Below are 25615 nucleotides of genomic sequence, written 5' to 3'. Positions count from 1 at the left end.
TTGGGATTTTTCCCTTGGCTTCGGATACCATTCTCTGACCCTTTGCCTCACTAGCTGCTCTTTCTTAGACTACTCTTCCCCGTCCTGTCTTTTATTTATTTATGTATTTTTATTTATTTATTTATTTATTGAGACAGAGTCTCACTCAGTCGCCCTGGGGTTGAGTGCTATCGGCGTCATAGCTCACAGCAACCTCAAACTCTTAGGCTTAAGTGATTCTCTTGCCTCAGCCTCCCAAGTAGCTGGGACTACAGGCACCAGCCACTTTTGCTCAGGCTGGGTCTTGAACTCCTGAGGCCAAGCAATCTGCCCGCCTCAGCCTCCAGAGTGCTGGGTTTTACAGGTTGAGCCACTGCACCCACCCCCTACCCTCTTTAAATGTTCTTTTTTTTTTTTTTTCAGAGACAGAGTCTTACTTTGTCGCCCTCGGTAGAGTGTTGTGGCATCACAGCTCACAGCAACTTCCAGCTCTTGGGCTTAGGCAATTCTCTTGCCTCAGCCTCCCGAGTAGCTGAGACTACAGGCGTCCTCCAAACGCTCATTTTTGTTGCAGTTTGGCCGGGGCCAAGTTTGAACCCGCCACCCTCAGTATATGGGGCCAGCACCCTACTCACTGAGCCATAGGTGCCACCCTAAATGTTCTGTCCTTACTTCAACCTCCACATGTGAATGATCACATCCCATGTGATGTCTCCCGGCTGCTAGAGTCCTTCAGAAGCTGTCATTGTTCTTTCCAGGGCCTGCCTGCTCTAGCCCCTGCCTACTCCAGCCCCTGTCTACGTCTTCTGCACCCTCCGAACCACACTCAGTCATACTGACCTCCTTCTGGCCTAGTATATCACATGCTTTCCTGCATTAGGTGTCTGCACTTATTTGCTTTGCCAGGAATCATCTTCCTCCATCTCTTCCATGGCCCTACCTAAAGCTGCCTCTCTGGTTGTTTGTCATACTATCCCATTGTTATTTATTCCTTCATAGCCCTTATCACAGTCTGCAATTCTGTTGTCTGCTTCGTTACTTATTTGTGGTCTGTCTTCCCTGCATAAAATGTAAGGTCTTAGAGGCAGGATCTTGACTGTCTTATTAATCGCTCTCTACTCATTGCTTATCACAGTGCCTGGTGCACAGGAGATACTCAATAAACAGTTTGGAGATAAATGGGGATTCTCTCTCTCTTTTTTTTTTGAGACAGAGTCTGACTCTGTACCCCTGGGTAGAGTGCCGTGGGATCAAAGCAACCTTAAAACTCTTAGGCTTTAGTGATCTTCCTGCCTCAGCCTGCCAAGTAGCTGGAACTACAGGCACCTACCACAGCACCTGGCTCGTTTTTTTCTATCTTTATTTATTTAGTTTGTTTGCTTGTTTTGCAGTTTTTGGCCGGGGCTAGGTTTGAACCCGCCACCTCCGGCATATGGGACCGACGCCCTACTCCTTGAGCCACAGGCGCCGCCCGCCGCCCTGTTTTTTCTATTTTTAATAGAGAAGGGTCTCGCTCTTGCCCAGGCTGGTTTCAAACTCCTGAGCTCAAGCGATCCACCCACTTTGGCCTTTCAGAAGGCTGGGATTACAGGTGTGATCCTCTGTGCCTAGCCCACATAAATGGGGATTTTTTTTTTTGAGACAGAGTTTCACTACGTCGCCCTTGGTAGAGTGCTGTGGTGTCATAGCTCATAGCAACCTCAAACTCTCAGGCTTAAGCAATTCTCTTGCCTCAGCCTCCCAAGTAGCTGGAATAACAGGCGCCTGCCACAGCTCCTGGCTATTTTTTTGTTGTTGCAGTTGTCATCGTTGTTTAGCTGGCCTGGGCTGGATTTGAACCTGTCTGCCTGGGTGTATGAGGCCAGTGCCCTACCCACTGAGCTATGGACGCCACCATAAACGGGGATTCTTTTTTTGTTGTTGTTGTTTTTTTGTTGTTTTTTTTTTTGCAGTTTTTGACCTGGGCTGGGTTTGAACCTGCCACCTCCGGCATATGGGACTGGCGCCCTACCCCTTTGAGCCACAGGCGCCGCCCATAAACGGGGATTCTTAAGCCACATCTCTCCTGAATTTTAGACCTCTATCCCAACAGTCTATCTACTACAAGAAATCTCTCTGGCTCAGCACCTGTAGCTCACTTGTGAGGGCCCTGGCCACATGCACCGGGGCTGGTGGGTTCAAACCCAGCCCAGGCCTGCTAAACAACAGTGACAACAAGAAGAACAAAAAATAGCTGGGCTTTGTGGTGGACATCTGTAGTCTCACCTACCTGGGAGACTGAGACAAGAGAATCGCTTAAGCCCAAGAGTTTGAGGTCGCTGTGAGCTGTGACACCACAGCACTCTACAAAGGGCAACATAGTGAGACTCTATCCCAAAAAAAAAAAAAAAAAAAAGGAAAGAAAATAAATCTCCTTGGTGTCCCATAGAACTGTTAAACTCAGCACTATAGAAACAGCATGGGCGGTGCCTGTGGCTCAAGGAATAGGGCATTGGCCCCATATGCTGGGGGGTGGCGGGTTCAAACCCAGCCCCAGCCAAAAACTGCAACAAAAATAAAAAAGAAAGAAACAGCATTTCTGGCGATCCCTGTGGCTCAGTGGGTAGGGCGCCGGCCTCATATACCAAGAGTGGCAGGTTTGAACCCGGCCCTGGACAAACTGCAACAAAAAATAGCTGTGCGTTGTGGCAGGCGCCTGTAGTCCCCAGCCACTCGGGAGGCTGAGGCAAGAGAATCGCCTAAGCCCAGGAGTTGGAGGCTGCTGTGAGCTGCGATGCTACGGTACTCTACCGAGGGTGAAAAGTGAAACTCTGTCTCTAAAAAATAAATGAAAAAAGAAACAGCATTTCTCCTCTTCCTCTTCTCTTCCTATGGTCCCTAACTTGGTGGAAGGAAGCACTGTATCATTCTCTAGGCCGGAGCTGTGGAGGCCTCATTGACTCCTCCTTCCCTCTCACTTTTGGTCGACTACCCAGTCCTCTTGGCTCTTCCTCTCTCTCCTTGGTCCCTTCCTTTCACCCTTGCCACCACTGCCTGAGTTCAGGCCTCCCTGTCTCTCACTAGACTGAGGTACCAGCTTCTAAACTAAACTGGCTCTCTAGTCTACAGCTCAGATCTGATCATGTGCTTCTCCTGCTTACAGTGTTTAATTGGCTCATGGTTGCTTCCAAGATCAAATGCAAGCTCCTTAGCTCAGCATACAAAGAGTTTCCCTCTTTAGTCCTTCCCCATCTCTCCAGCCTCAAGTCAGGGTTCTAGGGGTGCAGCATGTGCACACTAGCTAGATAGTCTTGATGCACACATGAACATAGGCTCTTCTGTGTCAAGGGCTGCCCCTGTCACCTTGTCTTTCCATTTGCTGATTCTCCTCAGTAGAACATCCTTCCCACATTTGGTTAAATTGGCACTTACAGCTGGTTTTCCATATAGTAAGGACTCTATAAATGTGTGAATACTGACTATTAAGGTGTATGCAGATACTTGACCCAGCCCCAAGTCTGTAAATTAAAAATGTGTGTAAATACTTGGGACAGGAGTCTATACATAGTAAATGCTGGTTTATTTATTTGTCATTTATCCAGAGGGACATTTTAAATCCCAGATTGATTTTTTCCCCATAACTCAGCATATTTTCAGTGTACATGTCAGCTTGAGCAGGACATAAAATTATGTAATAAACCTTAGAGTGACTGGAAGATTATCTGCTGTGCTGGGCTCTTAGATTTGAGGGATCCACACTCCACTATCGTGAGTTAAGTCTTCTTCCTTTGACTGCCTGGACTGTGGCAAAGACTCCCAAATCTGTCCTCTCCAAGGCTTTGGGAGAAACTTGGCCCTTTGGAGGCTACCATTGCAACCTCAGCCTTGTTCCCTGAAAATGAAGCATTCTGGCTGGGCGTGGTGGCTCACTCCTGTAATCCTAGCCCTCTGGGAGGCTGAGGTTGGTGGATTGCCTGAGCTCACGGGTTCGAGACCATCCTGAACCAGAGTGAGTTTGAGACTAGCCTGAACCAGAGCAAGACCCCGTCTCTAAAAATAGCTGGGCATTGTGGCGGGTGCCTGTAGCCCCAGCTCCTTGGGAGGCTGAAGCAAGAGCATCACTTGAGCCCAGGAGTTTGAGGTTGCTATGAGCTATGATGCTGTGGCACTCCAGCAAAGGCGACAAAGTGAAACTCGGTCTCAAAAAAAGAAAATGAAGTGCTCTTTTCTGCTGCCGTGGCCTCCTGAATACTCTGAAATGATCTGAAAGTCATTTTCCTGCTGAGCTGACAAGGGTGCTCTCTAGCTGTATTGGGGACCTGCCAAGAGAGTCAGTTAGATTTTGGTAGTGGGGCCCAGCTTGAAGACCAGTTAGTACTAGTCAGAGAAAAGCTAGGTTTGTCACAAGTACCCACAATACCCTGGCAGATGTGCCACGTGTGGTAGTGGTCCCATGAGGACTGAAGGAGCAAGAGGTGACTGTCAGTTTTTAAGTTCTTAGATGTTCTTTTGGTCCAGTGTTCTGGCCTGGGATATGCTGTGGAGGGTAAGATTTATATGTAAAGTGGCTCAAAGCCTCATCTGACAGTGACCAAGGAAGGAGAGGTAATTGCATTTGTAAACTAATTGGTTGTTTTTTGTTTTTTCGGTTTTTTGCAGTTTTTTTTGGCCGGGGCTGGGTTTGAACCCGCCACTTCCAGCATGTGGGGCCGGCCATGTTTTTTTTTTTTTTTTTTTGAGGCAGAGTCTCAAGCTGTCACCCTGGATAGGGTGCTGTGGCGTCAGCTCACAGCAACCTCCAACTCTTTGGCTCAACTGATCCTCTTGCCTCAGTTTTTCTATTTTTAATAGAGACAGGATCTTGATTTTGCTCACGCTGCTCTCAAACTCGTGAGCTCAAGCTATCCACCCACCTTGGCCTCCCAGAGTGCTAGGATTACAGGCGTGAGCCACTACCCCCAGCCTGAATTGGTAGTTTTAAATTAGTGGCAAAGATTATTGTTCATAGAAAATAACTCTTCCCAGGAAGGAGAGTGGTTTCATACATAAACTGCTCTGACTATAAATGCCTTGGAAATACCCCACCCTCTGTGAATGTACAGATGATGAGTACCGTTTGTGGTGATTCATTTCTGCAGTGTGGGGGTGACTTGACAGACTGGCATGTGGCTTTAGGCCTGGCATGCTGATGCTGTCTCTGTCATATGCCTACCAGGGGTCCTCAAACTTTTTTTTTTTTTTTTTTTGTAGTGAGACTCTGTCTCACTTTATGGCCCTCGGTAGAGTGCCGTGGCCTCACACAGCTCACAGCAATCTCCAACTCCTGGGCTTAAGGGATTCTCTTGCCTCAGCCTCCCGAGTAGCTGGGACTACAGGCGCCCGCCACAACGCCCGGCTAGGTCCTCAAACTTTTTAAACAGGGGGCCAGTTCACTGTCCTTCAGACCGTTGGAGGGCCAGACTATAGTTAAAAAAAAAACAACTATGAACAAATTCCTATGCACACTGCACATATCTTATTTTGAAGTAAAAAGAAAAAAAAGGGAACAAATACAATCACACCGCCGCATGTGGCCCATGCGCTATAGTTTGAGGACCCCTGGCCCTAGACCATCCACTTCTTCCTGTACCCACTGTTTATTCTGCCTTGCTCAAGGATGCTGTCATGTCAACTGTGCCTTCCATGTCTACCCTCACACAGCAGCTGAGTGAACATACTAGAGTGCAGACTTAATCATGTCACATCCCTGTTTCAAACCCTTTACTAGCTATTCGGATCTTGATACAGTCCAGACTCTGTATGTATCTAGCTCCCCCTGCTGGCAGGCCCTATGTTGTCCAAGCCAAAATGAGCAAATGGCCTGGGTTGAATCCCAGCTGTCTCCATCAGCTTCTTTTTTTTTGTTTTTTTTTGAGACAAGAGTTTTACTATGTCACCCTTGGTAGAGTGCTGTGGAGTCACAGCTCACAGCAACCTCAAACTCTTGGGCCTAAGCGATTCTCTGTCTCAGCCTTCCAAGTAGCTGGAACTACAGGTGTCTGCCACGTCTGGCTATTTTTTTGTTGCAGTTTGGCTGGGGCCACCCTCAGTATATGGGGCCAGTGCCCTACTCACTGAGCCACAGGCGCCACCCTACACCCGGCTATTTTTTTGTTGCAGTTGTCATTGTTTAGTTGGCCCGGGCTGGGTTTGAACCCGCCAGCCTTGGTGTATGTGCTGGCGCCCTACCCACTGAGCTACGGGCGCCGCCAATCCATCAACTTCTTCATCTGAAAAATGGGGGTGAAGATAATAGAACCTACCTGATAGGATTGTAATGAGAGTTCAATGACTTACACCATATAGATTGTTTAGAATAGGGCTTAGTACTCATCAGTCCTCAGTAAACTTTCCTATTATTGCATCTTCACACACATGCACCTATGTGCACATACAAATACACTTATGCACACACACCACCCTTCTGCTATGCTTCCTCTGTCCTCTGGCCAGCTCCTGCTCCTCTTTCAGACATTACTTCCTCCAGGAAGCCTTCCCTGAGCCCCTGTCAGGGCCACATGCTGTCCCATATTCATTTTCCTTAGCACTGATCTATAACCCCTTTGAGAGCAGACATCATATATCATCTTTGAGTCTGTACCACTGAACTGGGCCTGGTACATGGTTAATGCTCAGCAAGTGTTTATCAAATGAATATAATTATCTTACTTTTTTTTTTTTTTTGAAAAAGGGTCTTTCTCTGTCACCCAGGTTAGAGTATAGTGGCATCATCATAGCTCAGTATAACCTCAAGTTCCTGGGCTCTAGTGATCCTCCTGCCTCAGTCTTCCTAAGCAGCTGGTACTGTAGGTGTGTACCACAATGTTGACTTAATTTTTCTACTTTTTGTAGCAATGGGGTCTCGTTCTTGCTCAGGATATCAAACTCCCGACCTCAAGCAATCCTCCTGCCTCATCCTCCCAAAGTGCTAGGATTACAAGTGTGCACCACTGTGCCTAGCCTCCTGATAGTATTTTTTATATTTATACTAATATTTATCAAATCAGAATTTTTTTTTTCTTTTTAGAGATAGAGTCTCACCTTATCACCCTCGATAGAGTGCCGTGGCATCACAGTTCACAGCAACCTCCAGCTCTTGGGCTTAGGCAATTCTCTTGCCTCAGCCTCCCGAATAGCTGGGACTATAGGTGCCTGCCAGAACGCCTGGCTATTTTTTTGTTGTGGTTTGGCCGGGGCCGGGCTCGAACCCGCCATCCTAGCTATATCAGGCTGGCACCCTACTCACTGAACCACAGGCACCACCCCAAATCAGAAGTTTTTCAATTTCTTTTTTGAGAAAAAATATTCAAAGTAAGTATTTAGATTCTTACTTTAAGTTTTCCAGCAGTTTTGAAATGAAGAACCTAAACTGTTAAAAGTTTAAATTAGCCTAAGAGACCAAATAACCTAAACACATAATTAAGTTTATTTTAAAAATGTTCCTGGGGCTAAACTCATGCATGTAATCCTAGCATTCTGGGAGGTCAAGGTGGGTGGATTGCTTGAGCTCATGAGTTCAAGACCAGCCTGAAAGTGAGAATCCATCTCTACTAAAAATGGAAAACCTGGGTCAAAAGGATCATTTGAACCCAAGAGTTTGAGATTGCTATGAGGCGAACACAGCACTCTACCAAGGGCTACAAATTGAGACTCTATCTCAAATAAATAAATAAATAAACAAGTAAATAAATAAAATTAAAAAAAATAAAATGTAGCTGAATACAGCAGGTCATACCTGTGACTCCAGTGGGAGGGTAAGTTGGGAGGATCTCTTGAGCCCAGGGGTTGGAGGCTGCAGTGAGCTATGATTGTGCTACTACACTCCAGCCTGGGTGACACAGCAATATCCCATCTATGAAAAAAGAAAAATAATTAAATGTTTATTTATTTTATTTTATTTTTATTTTTTGAAACAGAGTCTTGCTCTGTTTCCTGGGTAGAGTCCCATGATATCATCATAGCTCACTGCGACCTCAAACTCTTGGGCTCAAGCAGTCCTCTTGCCTTGGTCTCTGAGTAGCTGGGACTATAGGCACGTGCCACCACACTCAGCTAATTTTTTTATTTTTAGAACCCCTGAGCACATATGATCCTCCCGCCTCAGCCTCCCTGAATGCTAGGATTACAGTCATGAGCCAGCTCTGGTGTATGTGGCTGGCGCCCTAGCCGCTGAGCTATAGGCGCTGAGCCAGAAAAATATTTCTTAATGAACTGGGCACCCGCATAGTTGGTGGATGTGGGATGAAGAACATGAATTTCTGTCAGTTCAACGCCGGCTTCTATTAATGCAGCATTTGTCGTGTTCTTAGCCTCCCAGCCCTGGCCTTAACAGTGATGGATGCACCAGGCCCTGCCTGCCCTCTGCTGGACAGCCTGGGCAACATGCAACTCCCCACAGAGGAAGAAGGCAGGCCGACCTCCCTTCTGGTTCCCTTAGCATTCAGTGCACTTGTGATTTTGTCTTGTCTGTACCTCTTTTATGTTTCCATAGTGTCTTGCATAATTTATATGTACATATAAACCAAAAGATTACCAAACCGCCAGAGCTTGATTCTGTGCTTAAATATTTTGTTTTGTTTACTTATTTTTTTATTTATATATATGTGTGTGTGTGTGTGTATATATATATATATATTTTTTTTTTTTTTTTTTGAGACAGAGTCTCACTATGTAGCCCTTGGTAGAGTGCCATGGTGTCACAGCTCACAGCAACCTCAAACTGTCTGGCTTAAGCGATTCTCTTGCCTCAGCCTCCCAAGTAGCTGGGACTATAGGCTCCTGTCACAATGCCCAGCTATTTTTTGGTTGTAGTTGTCATTGTTGTTTGGCAGGCCCGGTCTGGGTTTGAACCGCCAGCTCCAGTGTATATGGCTGGCGCCCTAGCTGCTGAGCTATAGGTGCCGAGCATATATATATATATACACACACACCCTGGGTAGAGTGCTCTGGCATCACAGCTCACAGCAACCTCCAACTCCTGGGCTTAAGCAATTCTCTTGCCTCAGCTTCCCAAGTAGCTGGGACTACAGGCGCCCACCACAACACCCAGCTATTTTTTGGTTGTAGTTGTCATTGTTGTTTGGCAGGCCCAGGCTGGATTTAAACCTGCCAGCTCTGGTGTATATGGCTGGCGCCTTAGCCGCTTGAGCTACAGGCGCTGAGCCGCAATGAGTTTTTTTTTTTTTTTTGTAGAGACAGAGTCTTACTTTACCGCCTTCAGTAGAGTGCCATGATGTCACAGGACTCACAGCAACCTCTAGCTCTTGGGCTTCCGCGATTCTCCTGCCTCAGCCTCCTGAGCAGCTGGGATTACAGGCGCCTGCCACAACGCCCAGCTATTTTTTGGTTGCAGTTCAGCCAGGGCTGGGTTTGAACCCGCCACCCTCGGTACATGGGGCCGGCGCCCTACTCACTGAGCCACAGGTGCCACCCCGCAATGAGTTTTTAATGCAGTAAATGAAATGCTTCTTCATTAAGTTCAAGAACAGTGATTGTTTCACAGATTGTTTCACTGTTTCAAGAACAGTGATTGTTTCATAATAAGTGTTTAAGAAAAAAATAACAGGTTAAAATCAGTTAATATAGTCATCTCAGCTTTGAAACAAAGTAAACGTCTGTTCTTGTTTTTGTTTTTTTGAGACAGAATCTTAACTATGTCTTACTATGCCGCTCTCGGTAGAGTCCCATAGCGTCACAGCTCACAGCAATCTCCAACTCTTGGGCTTAAGCAATTCTCTTAGACTCCCAAGTAGATGAGACTACAGGCGCCCACCACAATGCCTGGCTATTTTTTGTTGTTGTTGTAGCTGTCATTGTTTAGCAGGCCTGGGCTGGGTTCAAACCTGCCAGCCTTGGTGTATGTGGCTGGTGCCCTGTCCACTGAGCTATGGGTGCTGAGCCTCATTTTTCTTTTTTAGTAGAGATGGGGTCTCAGTCATTTCAGTCATGCTCAGGTTGGTCTTGAACTCCTCCCTTCCAGTGATCCTCCTGTCTCGGTCTCCCAGAGTGTTGGAATTATAGGCATGTGCCACGGTACCCAGACTATAAATGTGATTTTTTAAAGTTATTTTCATTGATGATAAACTTAGCCCCCCCCTTATTTTTTTATACAATTTAGCCTTTTCTTAGTAGTGGGGACAAATCTTGATGGATGGTTCTTCCCATTGTTGGGTTTGTTTCTGTATGCATTTATACACAAGCCATGTTTACCAGCACCTGTCTTTCATGAGGGAAGAGGTCTGGGGAGCCAAGTTACTGACTGTTCTACACCTCTGAGGGGGCAGGAGGACTGAATAATTGCAGCTGACATGGAGCATTTTGGTGGGCTGGATGCTGTACTGAGTACTGTATATATATAACCATATTTCATCCTCACAGTAATTATGTCAGGTGTAGCTAGTTATTATCCCCATTTGACGAAGGAGGAAACTGAGGCTTACGGAGGTAAAGAAGTTGTTGGAGGTCACTCAGGTGATGAGTAGTAGAGGTAGGATTTGAATTCAGGCAACAGGACAGGCAGTCTGTCCAGAGTAGTACACTTACACCCAGCATGTATACCTGTATGTATACCTGGGTGACCTGTTGGTAACCTTGGAAGGCCAAGTCCAAGAGATCATTCCTTATAGGGCGAAGGGGGCATTGGCAGAGAGGCCATGGGGAGGTTTCTGGGGGTGGAGGAGTCCTCCACCCAAGCAGTTTAGGCACCGGGACCATTGAGTCCAGGGTCAGAGCAGCCCAGGCCTCACCTTTGCCCCTGTCACCTATGGAGTGTCTTGTTTGCTGCTTAGTACTAACACTATTCTGGGCACCCTGGAGATCCCAGCAACATTGCAGAGGACATCTGTCCACCAGGATATTGCAGTTTGCATGAGAAGATAAAATTTGACACTTGGGGGACAGATGATGTCCTCTCAAGTGTTTTCTCAAGTAATTGTTTTCCTGCCTCACCCTGAATATATATGTCAGGAAGTCCACTAGGACATTCAAACTATTTTATAGTCTGCATTTAGCTCTCAAGAGGAATCTCTTTTCCTCTTGTACTCACTGACCTGGGCCGATCTGGCTGCCTTCCCTCTGTGGCTAATTCATTGCATTGCATAGGTCATGTGCATTGTCTTGGTCAGCACATGTTCCTGTCTTGTGCATTTGTGTGAATGTGTGTTTCTAGGGTGATTCACTTCCACTGTATCCTCAAACCATAAAGGAGACCCCCAGAAGATTTGGTGAAAAGCACTAGTGGTCAGTTTTCCTCACTGCTGCCCTGAGCCTGGTGGGCAATCAGCTGACCTGACGAGAGATGTAACTTGCTTAGACCTTCAGTCTGCTGAGGGGGCTGGGAGGAGGAACAGGGTCTCCTGTGTCCAAGCCAAGCCTATCTCAAGCCACAATTACCCAGTCTTGATTCCAACCTTGCTTGGGTAGGCATTGTGTGTCCCTCCAAGTTCCTCCTACTGGCCACAGGCTGTGTGGCTGGCGAGGCCAGCAGCCAAACAAGATGTCCAGGACTCTGCTGAAGGCTGAAAGGACACTTACCATCTGTTCTCTGTACAGTATTGTCCTCCTAGGTTTTAGCCTTTGAGGTGTGCTTCTATGGAGTATATACATTAACAAGGTGGGAGACTGTCACCTGACCCAGTAGTATGCTGATAGTTGCTCACCACAGACTCTGAAAATAGAGCCCTGGTCTGTAGCATTTGTCCATTCCCAAAGTATAAATACTCCTAAACTACCTACATAGCACTACTAAACACAGTTGACCCGAGTAGGCAAAAGCACACTTCATATGGAGTTTCCATCAGGCAGAGGGAGATACGAACTACCTTGTGAGAGTAATATGTGGCAGAGTGACTAGGCAGTGCTATGTTTGCAGTAGTTGGTGCATTTGGGGGTTTTTTTGGCCAGGGTTGGGTTGAACCCACCACCTCCGGTATATGGGGCCGGCTCCCTACTCCTTGAGCCACAGGCACTGCCCTGCATTTGTTTTTTTAGTATAATTTATTGTAAGTTTATAATTTTGTTTTTGAGATAGAGTCTCCCTCTGTTGCCCAGGCTAGAGTGCCATGATGTCAGCCTAGCTCACAGTAACTCCAAATTCTTGAGCTTAAGTGTTCTTCGTGCCTCTGCCTCCTGAGTAGCTGGGACTACAGGCGCTCGCCACCATGCCCAGTAATTTTTCCCTCCCTTCCCCCCCTCCCTTCCTTGCCTCCCTTTTTTTTGATGTTGTTTTTGTTGTTTTTTTTTTTTTTTTTGAGACAAGAGTCTCACTTTGTTGCCCCTGGTAGAGTGCCTTGGTGTCACAGCTCATAGCAATCTCAAACTCTTGGGCTTAAGCAATTCTCTTGTCTCCACCTCCCAAGTAGCTGGGACTACAGGTGCCCTCACAACACCCGGCTACTAGTAATATTTTTAGTTCTAGTAGAGATGGGGGGGGTCTCACTCTTGCTCAGGCTGGTCTTGAACTCCTGAGCTCAAGGGATCCTCTTGCCTCAGCCTCCCAGAGTGCTGGGATTACAGATATAAACCACCATGCCCAGCCCTATATAATTTAATTTTTAGTAGTGTCTGTGTTTAACATGTGGCAGTCCTGTCTTGCAAGACACTATGAGCTGGCTCCCCCACATCACTGCTATTAGTCTGCACCTGTTTCCAAAAACGTTGTGTGAGGGGAGGAGTCGGTGTGAGGCTAAATTGCCATGAGAAAGGGAGGAACCAGCAGTGACTCCTGGCTGGGGCTCTGTACTGGGCTGTGGTGTTTACTGACCTGTTTATCCAGTGGTCCACCAGCCTGACCCATACTAGTGGATAGATGTGAGCTTTTGTCTTTGAGGACTGTTCTAGAGCTCAAACATTGTCCACAGGTCACTTGAATGTTGCTTCATCTGACACTAGCCCCTTTCCCCACTCTGCACCCGGAACCTTTTTTTTTTTTTTTTTTGCAGTTTTTGGCCAGGGCTGGGTTTGAACCTACCACCTCCGGTATGTGGGGCCAGTGCCCTACTCCTTTGAGCCACAGGCACTGCCCCGCCCCCGGAACCTTAAAGATGATCACTCTTCAGCTTCCAAACCCTGCCCTTTTCTTTCAGAACATTTCCCACAGTGGTGATGGCCACATTCATGTGGGTCTCTGCGTTTGCTGCCATCTTTCCTTCTCTCTTAGAAGTTCCAGAGGGCCGTGTCAGTCTCACTTACCCCTGAATACGCAGTTCCTGGTGGGCAGTTGGTATATGGCAGTCAGTGAATATTTGTTGAAGGGGAAGGGCCTGAGAGAGCAGAGACATGGGGAAACAAGGGGAGGGAGAAGAAACCACCATGAGATTTCATTTAACTTGAGTTTTTTTAATTGACGAGGAGTAAGCCATTAGAATGGACTGAGTCTCTTGATCTTCCAGCTACCAGGGAATATAGCAATGAAGGGCTCTCAGCTGTTAGTGTCAGAGAACTGATTGAAAATCAGGCTTGGGGGCCGGGCGCAGTGGCTCATACCTGTTATCCCAGCACTAGGGAGGCCGAGGTGGGTGGATTCCCTTAGCTCACAGGTTCGAGGCCAGCCTGAGCCAGAGACCTCGTCTCTAAAAATAGCTGGGCCTTGTGGCTGGCACCTGTAGTCCCAGCTATTTGGGAGGCTGAGGCAAGAGAATCACTTGAGCCCAAGAGTTTGAGGTTGCTGTGAGCTATGATGCCATGGCATTCTACTGAGGATGACAAAGTGAAACTCTGTTGTAAAAAAAAAGGAAAAGAAAAGAAAAGGCTTGGAGCTGGGCGTGGTGGTTTATGCCTGTAATTCTAGTACATTAGGAGGCTGAGGTGGGAGGATTGCCTGAGGCCAGGAGTTCAAGACCAGCCTAGATAATAGCAAAGCCCATCTCTACAAAAAATAGAAAAATTAGTTAGGCATGGTCCTAGCTACTCAGGAAGCTGAGGTTGGGGAGGGAGGAATCACTTAAGCCCAAAAGTTTGAGGTTGCTATGAGCTAGGCTGAGGCCATGACACTCTACTCAAATTGACAGAGTCAGACTGTCTCCAAAAAGAAAAAACAAAAACCAGCTTTGAACAATAAATCTATTATCTCATGTAACAAGAAGCCCCAAAGTAGGGTGGCTGCAGGTTAGTATAAGCCCTACCCTCAGAACAGGGCCCCCATAGTTGTGGGTAGCTGGAGGTGCCACTTGCATATGGTAATGTCCTACAAAAAGGGCGTTAGTTGCCTCCTATACAGCTCTTTAGGAGAAGGGCAATCTTTCTCAGGCCACAAGCCCTATCCTAATTGGAAACTCAAAATGAGCCTCCAGACCAGCACTATCAGCCTCATCTGGAAGCTTCTTAGAAGTGATCTTTAGGGGATAAATAGTTGAACTTAACTTGGGGCTTTCCTGAAAGAATTGAGGACACTGATGGGGCACTGGTGGAGTTGAGCCATTGCTGTAAATGAGAGATTTCCATCCACTGCCTTTAACCAGGGTCAGGAAGGGGATAAAGCTTAGAGTCCTGTGATGAGAAGAAGTCGCCAGGCAGCCTGCTGATTGCCTATGCGCTGCTTGACTCTTCCACTTCTACTGTCTCTTTCCTGCTAGCTACCAGAGATTCACTGACTGTTACAAGCACTTCTACCAGTTGCAGCCTGAGATGACACAGCGAATCTATGACAAGTTTATAACTCAGTTGCAGACATCTATTCGGGTGAGTAGCAGGAAGCCCAGCAGGTACTGCTGATTTTGGTTTTGTCTCTAGTCAGTCCCCTGAGGGCAGTGACCCTACCCTCTGCCCCATATCCTCAGCCCCTAAAATTTCTTGATGCCCAGCAGGCTACAGCATTAGTCATCCCTCCCCCTCCTCTTTATTGTCCAGTATCATAATTACACGTCTATACATGTCTGCCACAATAGACTGTGGACTCAGTGAGGGCAGGATGGGGTTTTACTCATCTTTGTACCTCCAGCTCTTGGTGTGACACCTGGTACAGGGAAGGCATTTAATGAATTGTTTGATCAGTGGAACTGAATGCTACTGGGAATATTAAAAAGTATACACTTCTATTCTTATCTTTAAGTGACTGTAATATCTCTATAGAGGTAAACTTCCATGCTTCTACACCCCAGGATGGTCCCATGGAGCATCAGCATGTACAGTGTCAGCAAAGGCTCTGGAAGTCGAGTAGCAGCAGGGTTGCAGCATTCACAGATGGCAAGGGAGGGGAGAGGCTTGCTGCAGGCTCTTTAAATGTCTCCCATTTTCAGTGGCACCTGTAGCTTAAGCGGCTAAGGCACCAGCCACATACACCACAGCTGGCGGGTTCGAATTCGGCCCAGGCCTGCCAAACAACAATGACAACTACAACTAAAAAATAGCTGGGTGTTGTAGTCCCAGCTACTTGGGAGGCTGAGACAAGAGAATCACTTAAGCCCAGGAGTTGGAGGTTGCTGTGAGCTGTGACGGCACAGCACTCTATCTAGGGCTAAAGCTTGAGGCTCTGTCTCCAAAAAAAAAAAATGTCTCCCATTTTGTATTTTATCTTCTTAATTATGAAAGCCATATGTTGTAGGAAAGTTGGAATGTTTGGGAAAGTACAAAGATACAAAATAGAAATTAGCCAAAATCCTACTAGGTGCTGTTAGCATTTTAATGTATTTTCACTATGGGTTTGTCTAGTATATCACAACTCTTTCCTCCTTTCTCTTCAGGAGGAAGTCTCAGAAATCAAAGAGGAAGGGAACCTGGAAGCTGTCTTGAATGCCTTGGATAAAATTGTGGAAGAAGGCAAAGCCCGAAAGGAACCAGCCTGGTGAGTGTGGGGGTGGGGAGGTGAAAGCGTGGTGGGAGGTGCATAGGAAAGTAGCAGCAATTCAGCTTCTTGAAGGAGACTTTAAGACTGATTTATATCCATGAGACTCAGGGCTCATGGCCCCTGAGAGGACCCTTTGACAGGGATAAGTAGAGAGGACAGATACTGAATAGTAACCAAGAACAGTTGAAACACAGGGTTCTGTCTGGGGGAGGAGAGCCCCAGGGTGAGCACATATTGTCCACAGGTTCAGGGAGGGGAGTGGTTTGAGAGCAGACTGAGAAGTCCTAGGGGAGCTCACATGGACCTGTTGGGCCTGTAAGAGAGAGGAAAGGCTGCAGGGAGTGGGAAGGGATAGAACTGCCATGGTTGGAATTGTGTAGATTAGGATCATTTGTTTATTCAACAGATGTTTAGGGAGTTATGCTTGATACTATTTTAGATACCAGAGACTCAGAATGAACATATAGATAATGGCATCTACTCTCCTGGAGCTGACATTCTAGTGGGCAGCCTGGCTGCCTAGTGTGTCAAGTGCAAATAGAGAAGCGGGGCCTGGGGAGAATGGAGGGCATTCAGACCACAGCGGCCTGAGCCCCTGCCTCCCACAACCCTCTCACCCTCAGTGGAATCCTAGGCCACATGGAGTAGGTATTTTTTTGTACCTCCAATTTTTTTTTTTTTTTTTTTTTGAGACAGGGTCTCAAGCTGTCACCCTGGGTAAAGTATCGTGGTGTCATAGGTCACAGCAACCTCAAACTCCTGGGCTCAAGCGATTCTCCTGCCTCAGCCTCCCAAGTAGCTGGGACTACAGGTACCCACCATAACGCCCAGCTATTGTTTTGATTGCAACTGTCATTGCTGTTTAGCAGGCCTGGGCTGGGCTCGAACTCACCATCCTTGGTGCATGTGGCTGGCGCTCTACTCACTGAGCTACAGACACTGAGCCTGTATCTCCATTTATTTTTATTTTTTTTTTGAGACAGAGCCTCAAGCTGTCCTGGATAGAGTGCTGTGGCATCCCAGCTCATAGCAACCTCCAACTCTTGGGTTCAAGCGATTCTCCTGCCTCCACCTCCCAAGTAGCTGGGACTACAGGCATATAACGCCTGGCTATTTTTTGGTTGCAGCTGTCATTATTGTTTGGAGGGCCAGGGCTGGATTCGAACCCATCAGCTCAGGTGTTTGTGGTTGGCACCTTAGCCGCTTGAGCCACAAGTGCCGAGCCAACCTCCATTTTTTTTTATGGCTTGTGACTTTAATACTTAAGAGAATTAAGTTTTGGCTGGTCATGGTGGCTCATGCCTGTAATCCCACCACTCTGGGAGACTGAGGCAGGTGGATTACCTGAGCTCACGGGTTCGAAACCAGCCTAAACTAGAGTGAGACCCCCACCTATAAAAATAGCCAGGTGTTGGGCAGCGCCTGTGGCTCAATGGGTAGGGTGCTGGCCCCATATACCAAGGGTGGCGGGTTCAAACTCAGCCCCGACCAAACTGCAACAAAAAATAGCCGGGCATTGGGGTGGGCACCTGTAGTCCCAGCTACTTGGGAGGCTGAGGCAAGAAAATCGCCTAAGCCTAGGAGTTGGAGGTTGCTGTGAGCTGTAATGCCACAGCACTCTACCGAGGGCGACATAATGAGACTCTGTCTCAAAAACAAAAAATAGCTGGGTGTTGTGGCTGGCACCTGTAATCCCAGCTACTTGGGAGGCTGAGGCAAGAGAATCGCTTGAGCCCAGGAGTCTAAGGTTGCGGTGAGCTCTGATGCCACAGCACTCTACCAGGGGTGACTTTGTCTCAAAAAAAAAAAAAAAAAAAGAATTAAGTTTTATAGCTGAAAAAGAATTTTTAAAAGAACCTACCATGGCTTTTAACACCCCACCCCCTAGTAATCTTATTTCTTTGGCCCTGTCTTTCTTTATATTCCCACATTAGCCAACACTTACCAGAGCCCTCCAGCTACCCCTGATCTTTCCAGCTCACAGTCTGATGGAGTGGATGCACCAGCAAGGCACACAGTCACAAGGACAGAGGCAGGGGCTTAACAGTCACCTCTAGAGTGTTCTAGATGAGGAGAATATGGGGTCCAGTCAGAAAGGCTAAGATAGGAGCTGAAGTCAGAAGGGGGAGAGATGTACCCCTTGGCACTGAAGCTGAGGGACAGGAGGTGAGCATTCCATCAGAAACAAGTTCTTGGGAGATGAGAGGGACTGCAGGAGAAGCCTTAGAAGGCAGCCCAACTTGGGACTGGAGGTGAGAATGTCACAATTGGGCTGGGAAATAGAATCCTCTCCCACATATCTTACCCCCCACCCTTTGTGTTCTGTGTGGCTCTCTAGGCGCCCCAGCGGGATTCCGGAGAAGGACCTGCATAGCACCATTGCACCCTATTTCTTGCAGCAACGGGATACCCTGCAGCGGTGTGTGCAGAAACAGGAGGCTGAGAACCGGCAGCTTGCAGATGCCATTCTGGCTGGGCGCAAGCAAGTGGAGGAGCTGCAGCGCCAGATCCAGGCCCGGCAGGAGGCCTGGCAGGTAAATGTACTAGTTCTACGTACCTGCTTTCTCTTCTTTCCCTAATAGGCCTTCTGAGACCCCCAAATTGGTAGCTTCCTCCAATCCAACATAAGGATCCCAGTAAGGAGTTGGAGAGTCTGCTGCTGTAGAACAGCCGCTCATTACCTCTCTTTGGATGTGTGCAGTAGTCTCTTTGCTGACTTCAGCAGACGGGCTTCCCTACATCCTCTCCTCACCCTGGGCACGTCTGCTCTTCCTAAAGTCCAAAGGCTTGCATTCCTTTGAGGCAGCAGGTGACGATAACACAGGCCTAGAGAAGGCAGTGACTTGCCCAAGGTAACAGCTCCTCCACACCAGAGTTGGAGCTAGACCCTCTGCATCCAGTAGCCATTCTACTATTTCATGTAACTGTTGCCCAATATATTATTTAGAATGTGTACATTGGGCGGCGCCTGTGGCTCAGTCGGTAAGGCACCAGCCCCATATACTGAGGGTGGCGAGTTCAAACCCGGCCCCAGCCAAACTACAACCAAAAAATAGCCGGGCATTGAAGCAGGCGCCTATAGTCCCAGCTATTCGGGAGGCTGAGGCAAGAGAATTGCTTAAGCCCAGGAGTTGGAGGTTGCTGTGAGCTGTGTGATGCCACGGCACTCTACCGAGGGCCATAAAGTGAGACTCTGTCTCTACAAAAAAAAAAAAAATGTGTACATTAGAATGACTTCTAGAGCCTTCACCACATCTAAAACATATCCTCCGTGCAATAAATGTGTGTCCCTCAAAGGAGGATATGTTTTAAGTGTGAACTTAATCTTTATAAGTGGGACAAGTGCAGTGGCTTACACCTATTATCCCACCACTCTGGAAGGCAAAGGAGGACAGATTGCTTGGGCTCAGGAGTTTGAAGCCAGCCTGAGCAAGAGTAAGACCCCATCGCTACTAAAAATAGAAAAATTAAGACAAGAGGATCACTTAAGCCCAAGAGTTTGAGGTTGCTATGAGCTATGATGACGCCATGATACTCTACCTAGGGCCAAAGAGTAAGACTCTGTCTTAAGAGTCTTTTTATTTTTCTTGTAATAAAATAATTATTTTAATGAAGTATTTGAAATAATTTTAAACATCTGATCAATATAATTATATGCAAATATGAGAGTATGCTGAACTTAACAAAAAAATAAATCTAAGCATTTAAATATACAAAAACAGGGTAGTGCCTGTGGCCTCAGTGAGGAGGGCGCCGGTCCCATATGCCGAGGGTGGAGGGTTCAAACCCAGCCCGGGCCAAACTGCAACAAAAAAATAGCCGGGCGTTGTGGCGGGCACCTGTAGTCCCAGCTGCTCGGGAGGCTGAGACAAGAGAATCGTGTAAGCCCAAGAGTTAGAGGTTGCTGTGAGCCAAGTGACTCCACGGCACTCTACCCGAGGGCGGTACAGTGAGACTCTGTCTCTACAAAAGAAAAAAAAAAGAAAGAAAAATTAAGACAAGAGGATCACTTAAGCCCAAGAGTTTGAGGTTGCTATGAGCTATGATGACGCCATGATACTCTACCTAGGGCCAAAGAGTAAGACTCTGTCTCAAGAGTCTTTTTTTTTTCTTGTAATAAAATAATTATTTTAATGATTTGAAATAATTTTAAACATCTGATCAATATAATTATATGCAAATATGAGAGTATGCTGCACTTAACAAAAAAATAAATCTAAGCATTTAAATATACAAAAACAGGGCAGCGCCTGTGGCCTCAGTGAGGAGGGTGCCGGCCCCATATACTGAGGGTGGTGAATTCAAACCCATCCCTGGCCGAACTGCAACAAAAAAATAGCCGGGTGTTGTGGCAGGCGCCTGTTGTCCCAGCTACTAGGGAGGCTGAAGTAAGAGAATCGCCTAAGCCCAAGAGCTGGAGGTTGCTGGGAGCTGTGATGCCATGGCACTCTACCAAGGGCAACAAAGTGAGACTCTGTCTCTAAAAAAACAAAAAAAAAAAAATAGGCTCAGTGCCTGTAAGTCAAGCGGCTAAGGCGCCAGCCACATACACCAGAGTTGGCAGATTCGAATCCAGCCCTGGCCTGCCAAAAAACAATGATAAGTACAACCAAAAAATAGCGGGGCATTGTGGCAGGCACCTGTAGTCCCAGCTATTTGGGAGGCTGAGACATGAGAATTGCTTAAGCCCAAGAGTTGGTGGTTGCTGTGAGCTGTGATGCCACAGCACTCTACCCAGGGTGACAGCTTGAGGCTCTGTCTCAAAAAATATATATATATATTACACACAAAAACAACTTTGGATATAGATCTCTTGTTAAAATACTCTCAACATAGACATAATTTATAGCATTTTACATAGTAACTTGCTGAAAACAAAATATGTGGCCCATTTAAAATTTACTATATGGCCTTAACAGTCCCAGTGAGAAGTACAGGATGAAAAGTAACATACTTGAGGTGGTTTTCTTCCTCCTCTGAATTCTTTTTCTAAAAAGCACAGCATTTCCCACTTTTTTTTTTTTTTTTTTGTAGAGACAGAGTCTCACTTTACTGCCCTCTGTAGAGTGCTGTGGCGTCACACAGCTCACAGCAACTTCCAGCTCTTGGGCTTAGGTGATTCTCTTGCCTCAGCCTCCCAAGCAGCTGGGACTACAGGCACCCCCCACAACGCCCAGCTATTTTTTTTGTTGTTGTTGCAGTTTGAACCCACCACCCTCAGTATATGGGGCTGGCGCCCTACTCACTGAGCCACAGGCACCGCCCGCATTTCCCACTTTTTAAAACCTTTTATAAGGGTTAAATTATTTCTGCATGTTAATCTTACTTACTTTTTACCAAGTTTATTCCACACAGGTGGAAATTTTTTTAAAAGAGGGTTTGCTTTGCCTATTAGTTTCATCCACAGATGAATATTTATAACATGCTTCTCATATTTAAAGCCAAGATCCCCAAGGGTGAGATACTGATGTGACCTCTTAAGTACAGAATCCAAAATGGATTCATGTTGTTAAAATTTTAATCATTGATTAGGATTTTTTAATGCACCACAATGCTTAAAACTTAGACTAAGATATAAGAAAAGAACTACAAAAACCATCCTTCTTGGAATTTAAAACAAAAAGAATAACTTCTTTTTGAAATACTATAATTTGAAGATGTTTAGACCCATACCTATAGTCCAAGCTACTTGAGAGATTGCTTGAGACCAAGAGTTCAAGTATATAGCCTGGGCAATACAGCCCTTTAAAAGTGGCCCAAAGTTACTCATGACTAGTGAAGAGGTTGATCAAGCTGAATGACACAGGAAGCAGGTATGGCTGCAAAGTGACAAGAAGGATTTTCTTTTTTTTTTGGGCGGTGGGGGGGGGCAGAGTCTATGTTGCCCTCAGTAGAGTGATGTGGCATCACAGATCATGGCGACCTCAAGCTCTTGAGCTCTTGGGCTTAAACTATTCTCTTGCCTCAGCCTCTCAAGTAGGTGGGACTACAGGCGCCCACCACAGCGCCCAGCTTTTTTTGTTGTTGTTGTTGTTGTCGTAGTTGTCATTGTTGTTTATCAGGCCCAAGCCAGGTTTGAACCCACCAGCCTTGGTGTATATGGCCGGCCACCCTAGCCACTGAGCTACAGGCACTGAGCCCTTTTTTTTCTTTATTTGAGACAGAGTCTCACTCTGTCATTCTGGGTAGAGTGCTGTGGTGTCATAGCTCACAGCAACCTCAAACTCTTGGGCTTGAGCAATTCTTTTGCCTCAGCCTCCCAAGCAGCTGGGGCTACAGGCACCTGCCACCACGCCCAGTTAGTTTTTCTATTTTTTTTTTTTTTTTTCTTTTTTAAAGTAGAGATGGGGGTCTTGCTCTTGCTCAGGCTGGTCTGGAGCTCCTGACTTCAAGTAGTCCAACCTGTCTTGGCTTCTGAGAATGCTAGGATTAGAGGTATTAGCTACCACACCTAGCAAAGGATTTTTTTCTTTTTTTGAGACAGAGTCTTTGTTGCCCTTGGTAGAGTGCCATGGTGTCATAGCTCACAGCAACCTCAAACTCTTGGGCTCAGCCTCCCAAGTAGCTGTGACTACAGGTGCCCTCCACAATGCCCAGCTATTTTTTTAGAGACAGGGTGTTGCTCTTGCTCAGGCTGGTCTCAAACTCCTGAGTTCAGGCAATCTATCTGTCTTGGCCTCCCAAAGTGCTACGAGTACAGGCATGAGCCACTGCATCTGGCCTTAAGAAGGATTTGAGGTGTGGTTCCAAGAGGTTTTTAGTAGGCCTAAAGAGAATCTATTGGGTTCTATCTAGCATTTACTTTTTTTTTTTTTTTTTTTTTTGAAGACAGTGTCTCAGTATGTCACCCTTGGTAGAGTGCTGTGGAGTCACAGCTCACAGCAATCTCAAACTCTTGGGCTTAAGCGATTCTCTTGCCTGAGCCTCCCAAGTACCTGGTACTACAGGTGCCTGCCACAACGCCCGGCTATTTTTTGTTGCAGTTGTCATTGTTGTTTAGCTGGCCCAGGCCAGGTTTGAACCCGCTAGCCTTGATGTATGTGGCTGGCACCATAACCACTGTGCTATGGGCACCAAGCCTCAAGCAATTTTCTTGCCTCAACCTCCTGAGTAGCTGGGACTGCAGGTGCCTACCTCTACTATTTTTAGAAACAAGGTCTCACTCTCACTTAGGCTGGTCTCAAATCTGTGAGCTCAGGCCATCCACCCGCCTCAGCCTCCCAAGTGCTGGGATTACAGATTTGAGCCACTGTGCCCAGCCTTTATCTAGCATTAGATGTCCAGCTTGTAGCTACGTAGAGCCACTTGACAGCCCTGGGGTAGAACCTCATGTTCTTGAGCTGGGCAGGGCCAAAAATCTGTGGTTCCTAGACCCTCCCGGTCTTCTCTTCCCAAGGCCAGTTATCTGTAGCCTGAAAAGGCCTTGCCCACCTCCACAAAGGCCTGAAACCCTGGGATGGCAGCAGCAAGTGGAAGGCTGACAACCTGTTCTGCTCCCTCTTGTCCCCACTCCCTCCAGTCTCCCGAGGTCAGACTTTTTTTGTTGTTGTTGCAGTTTGGCCGGGGACAGGTTTGAACCCACCACCCTCAGTATGTGGGGCTGGTACCCTACCCACTGAGCCACAGGCGCTACCCTTCCCAGGTCAGATTAGTCTGGGGGACTAGACAGCAGGTATGAGGGTGGGAGTGACCAAGACCCTTCACCTGGTGCTGTCCTGTCAGAGTTAAGTCTAAGGCACTCCTGGGGCCACCCTGCCAAGTCTGCAGGCAACGCCATTGCTTCATGTTGCAATTTCAATTTCATCACAGGCCCCAATCACTTCTGTTATTGGTCCCTGCCTTCCAAATGGTCAAATAACAATTGCCAAGGGGCACAATTTGTGACACTCAGTGCTTCTATTTTAAGAGGGGGAATAAAGCTGCCTGCTCTTTTTTTTTTTTTTTTGAAGACACAGATTCTCACCATATGGCCCTCAGTAGAGTGCCGTGGCCTCACACAGCTCACAGCAACCTCCAACTCTTGGGCTCAAGCGATTCTCTTGCCTCAGCCTCCCGAGTAGCTGGGATCACAGGCGCCCGCCACAACGCCCTGCTATTTTTTGGTTGCAGTTTGCCCGGGGCCAGGTTTGAACTCGCTACCCTCGGTATATGGGGCTGGCGCCTTACCAACTGAGCCACAGGCGCTGCCCAAGCTGCCTGCTCTTATAGCCATACCTCATCCATTCTGGCTGTGGGTCCCCACATTGCCAGAAGTGGGTCTGCTGGGTTGAGTGTCTAGTGCTGAGCCCTGTGTGGCAGCTGCAAAGAAGGCCATTATTGAAGATGTGCCCAGCTTAAGGGAGGCTTAGCCCAGGTGGTCATAGAACCCAGCCTGCCACAAACACCTGCTTAATGGTGGGAACATTTTTTTTTTTTTTTTTTTTATCAGAGACAGAGTCTCACTCTGTTGCCCTCGGTACAGTGCTGTGGCATCACAGCTCACAGCAACCTCCAGCTCCTGGGCTTAGGTGATTCTCTTGCCTCAGCCTCCTGAGTAGCTGGGACTACAGGTGCCCGCCACAACCCCCAGCTTTTTTTTTTTTTTTTTCTTTTTTTGCAGTTTGGCCAGGGCTGGGTTTGAACCTGCCACCCCCAGTATATGGGCCCAGTGAGCCACATGCTCTGCCCTAATGATGGGAACTTTCTAATGTGCCTTCATCCTAATGAGCCCTGCAGGACCAATGAGTGAGCCACAGACCCCATCCATATCGTCCTGGAGGAAACATAGGCCTAGAGTCAAAGACAATGGAGGCAAAGGATTTGGGTTTTCTCACATCCTGACTTGTCTGTTCTCTCCTGTTGGTTTCAGGCTTTACACAGAGAACAGAGGGAGCTGCTGGCTGTGCTGAGAGAGCCTGAGTGAGGAGATGGCTGGGCCCAGAAGCAGAGGGCAGTTAAGGTTGAGGACAAGGCCTGTGGTCCAGCACGCTGAGCCTGGGCAAGCAGCCTCTGAGGATAGCTGAAATGGTGCCCAGTTGTTAAGCAGTGATAGAATTTTGCAGAGAACCAGGCTGCAGCAAGCCCCACTGCCACTGTGCCTTTGGGGCTCCCTGGGGGTTGGTCTCACTCCCACCTCCTGATTCCCTCGGATTTTAATAACTGTAGGATTCTTGGCCCAGCTCCCACCCTGGGAGTTGAGCGCTCTGCTTTCTTTCCTCTTGGTTTGGGTCGGTTCTGCCACCCCTTCCTGCTGGTTCCTGAGTCCTCCCAGTGATGGGCTTGGAGAATCTGTTTTCAATCTGCACTGATTGCCCCCTTGCTGGCCAGCCCAAGGGCTGGTACCATATTCTCCCCACATCCATAAATAAACTTCCTCCTATACACTGTAATCTGTGAGGTACTTCCGTGCTGGGTCCTCCGGCAGTCGCAGCTGAGGGAAGATGGGGCTAGCCTGACCTTGCCCAGCGGGATGGCGAGTGTCGGCGACTCGAAGAAAACCACATGGAGCCGGGAGGCTGTCGAAGCAGGATCTCACCTTTATTGTAACACGCTGCTTCAGCTAGGGGGTAAAGGGTGGAAGCAGGAAGGAGGGGGTACGTAAAATGAGGTGACAGGCTTCAAGCCAATAAAATCTAACCCCGTCACCTGTATCCAGGCAGAGGCTGTTTCAGGTCGGGTCTTGCTGAGTCACTCCTATGCGGAAGTGCGCGGACAGCACCAACTCGACTCAGGCTTAGGAAGTTCCTCTAGGCCTCAAGTAGGCCTTGCCCACGCGAGAAGGCCCAACAACTCCCCCTTTTGTTTTTGTACAATACTACAGTTACTGGCTATACATAGTCCCTGTCTTAGGTTGTCCAC

At 47.4% G+C, this 25615-nt stretch overlaps 1 protein-coding gene across 2 annotated transcripts in view; it reads left to right on the top strand.

Annotated features, from left to right (window-relative positions):
- The window catches only part of PMF1 (polyamine modulated factor 1), a 31576-nt gene extending 6430 nt beyond the window's left edge, over nucleotides 1-25146 (top strand). The window contains exons 2-5 of one of the 2 annotated variants that reach the window (XM_053608319.1): nucleotides 14568-14673; nucleotides 15675-15775; nucleotides 18117-18312; nucleotides 24627-25146. In XM_053608319.1, the coding sequence (XP_053464294.1) occupies nucleotides 14568-14673; nucleotides 15675-15775; nucleotides 18117-18312; nucleotides 24627-24680 (457 nt within the window). In that variant the 3' untranslated portion in view covers nucleotides 24681-25146. The remainder of the gene's footprint in view (nucleotides 1-14567; nucleotides 14674-15674; nucleotides 15776-18116; nucleotides 18313-24626) is intronic. The other variant, XM_053608320.1, reaches the window with a different exon arrangement.
- The last annotated feature ends 469 nt before the right edge of the window (nucleotides 25147-25615 follow it).

The sequence above is a fragment of the Nycticebus coucang genome, chromosome 10, assembly GCF_027406575.1.
Source record: "Nycticebus coucang isolate mNycCou1 chromosome 10, mNycCou1.pri, whole genome shotgun sequence".
Taxonomy (NCBI): Eukaryota; Metazoa; Chordata; class Mammalia; order Primates; family Lorisidae; genus Nycticebus; species Nycticebus coucang.
This window is presented reverse-complemented; position numbering and strand designations above follow the sequence as displayed.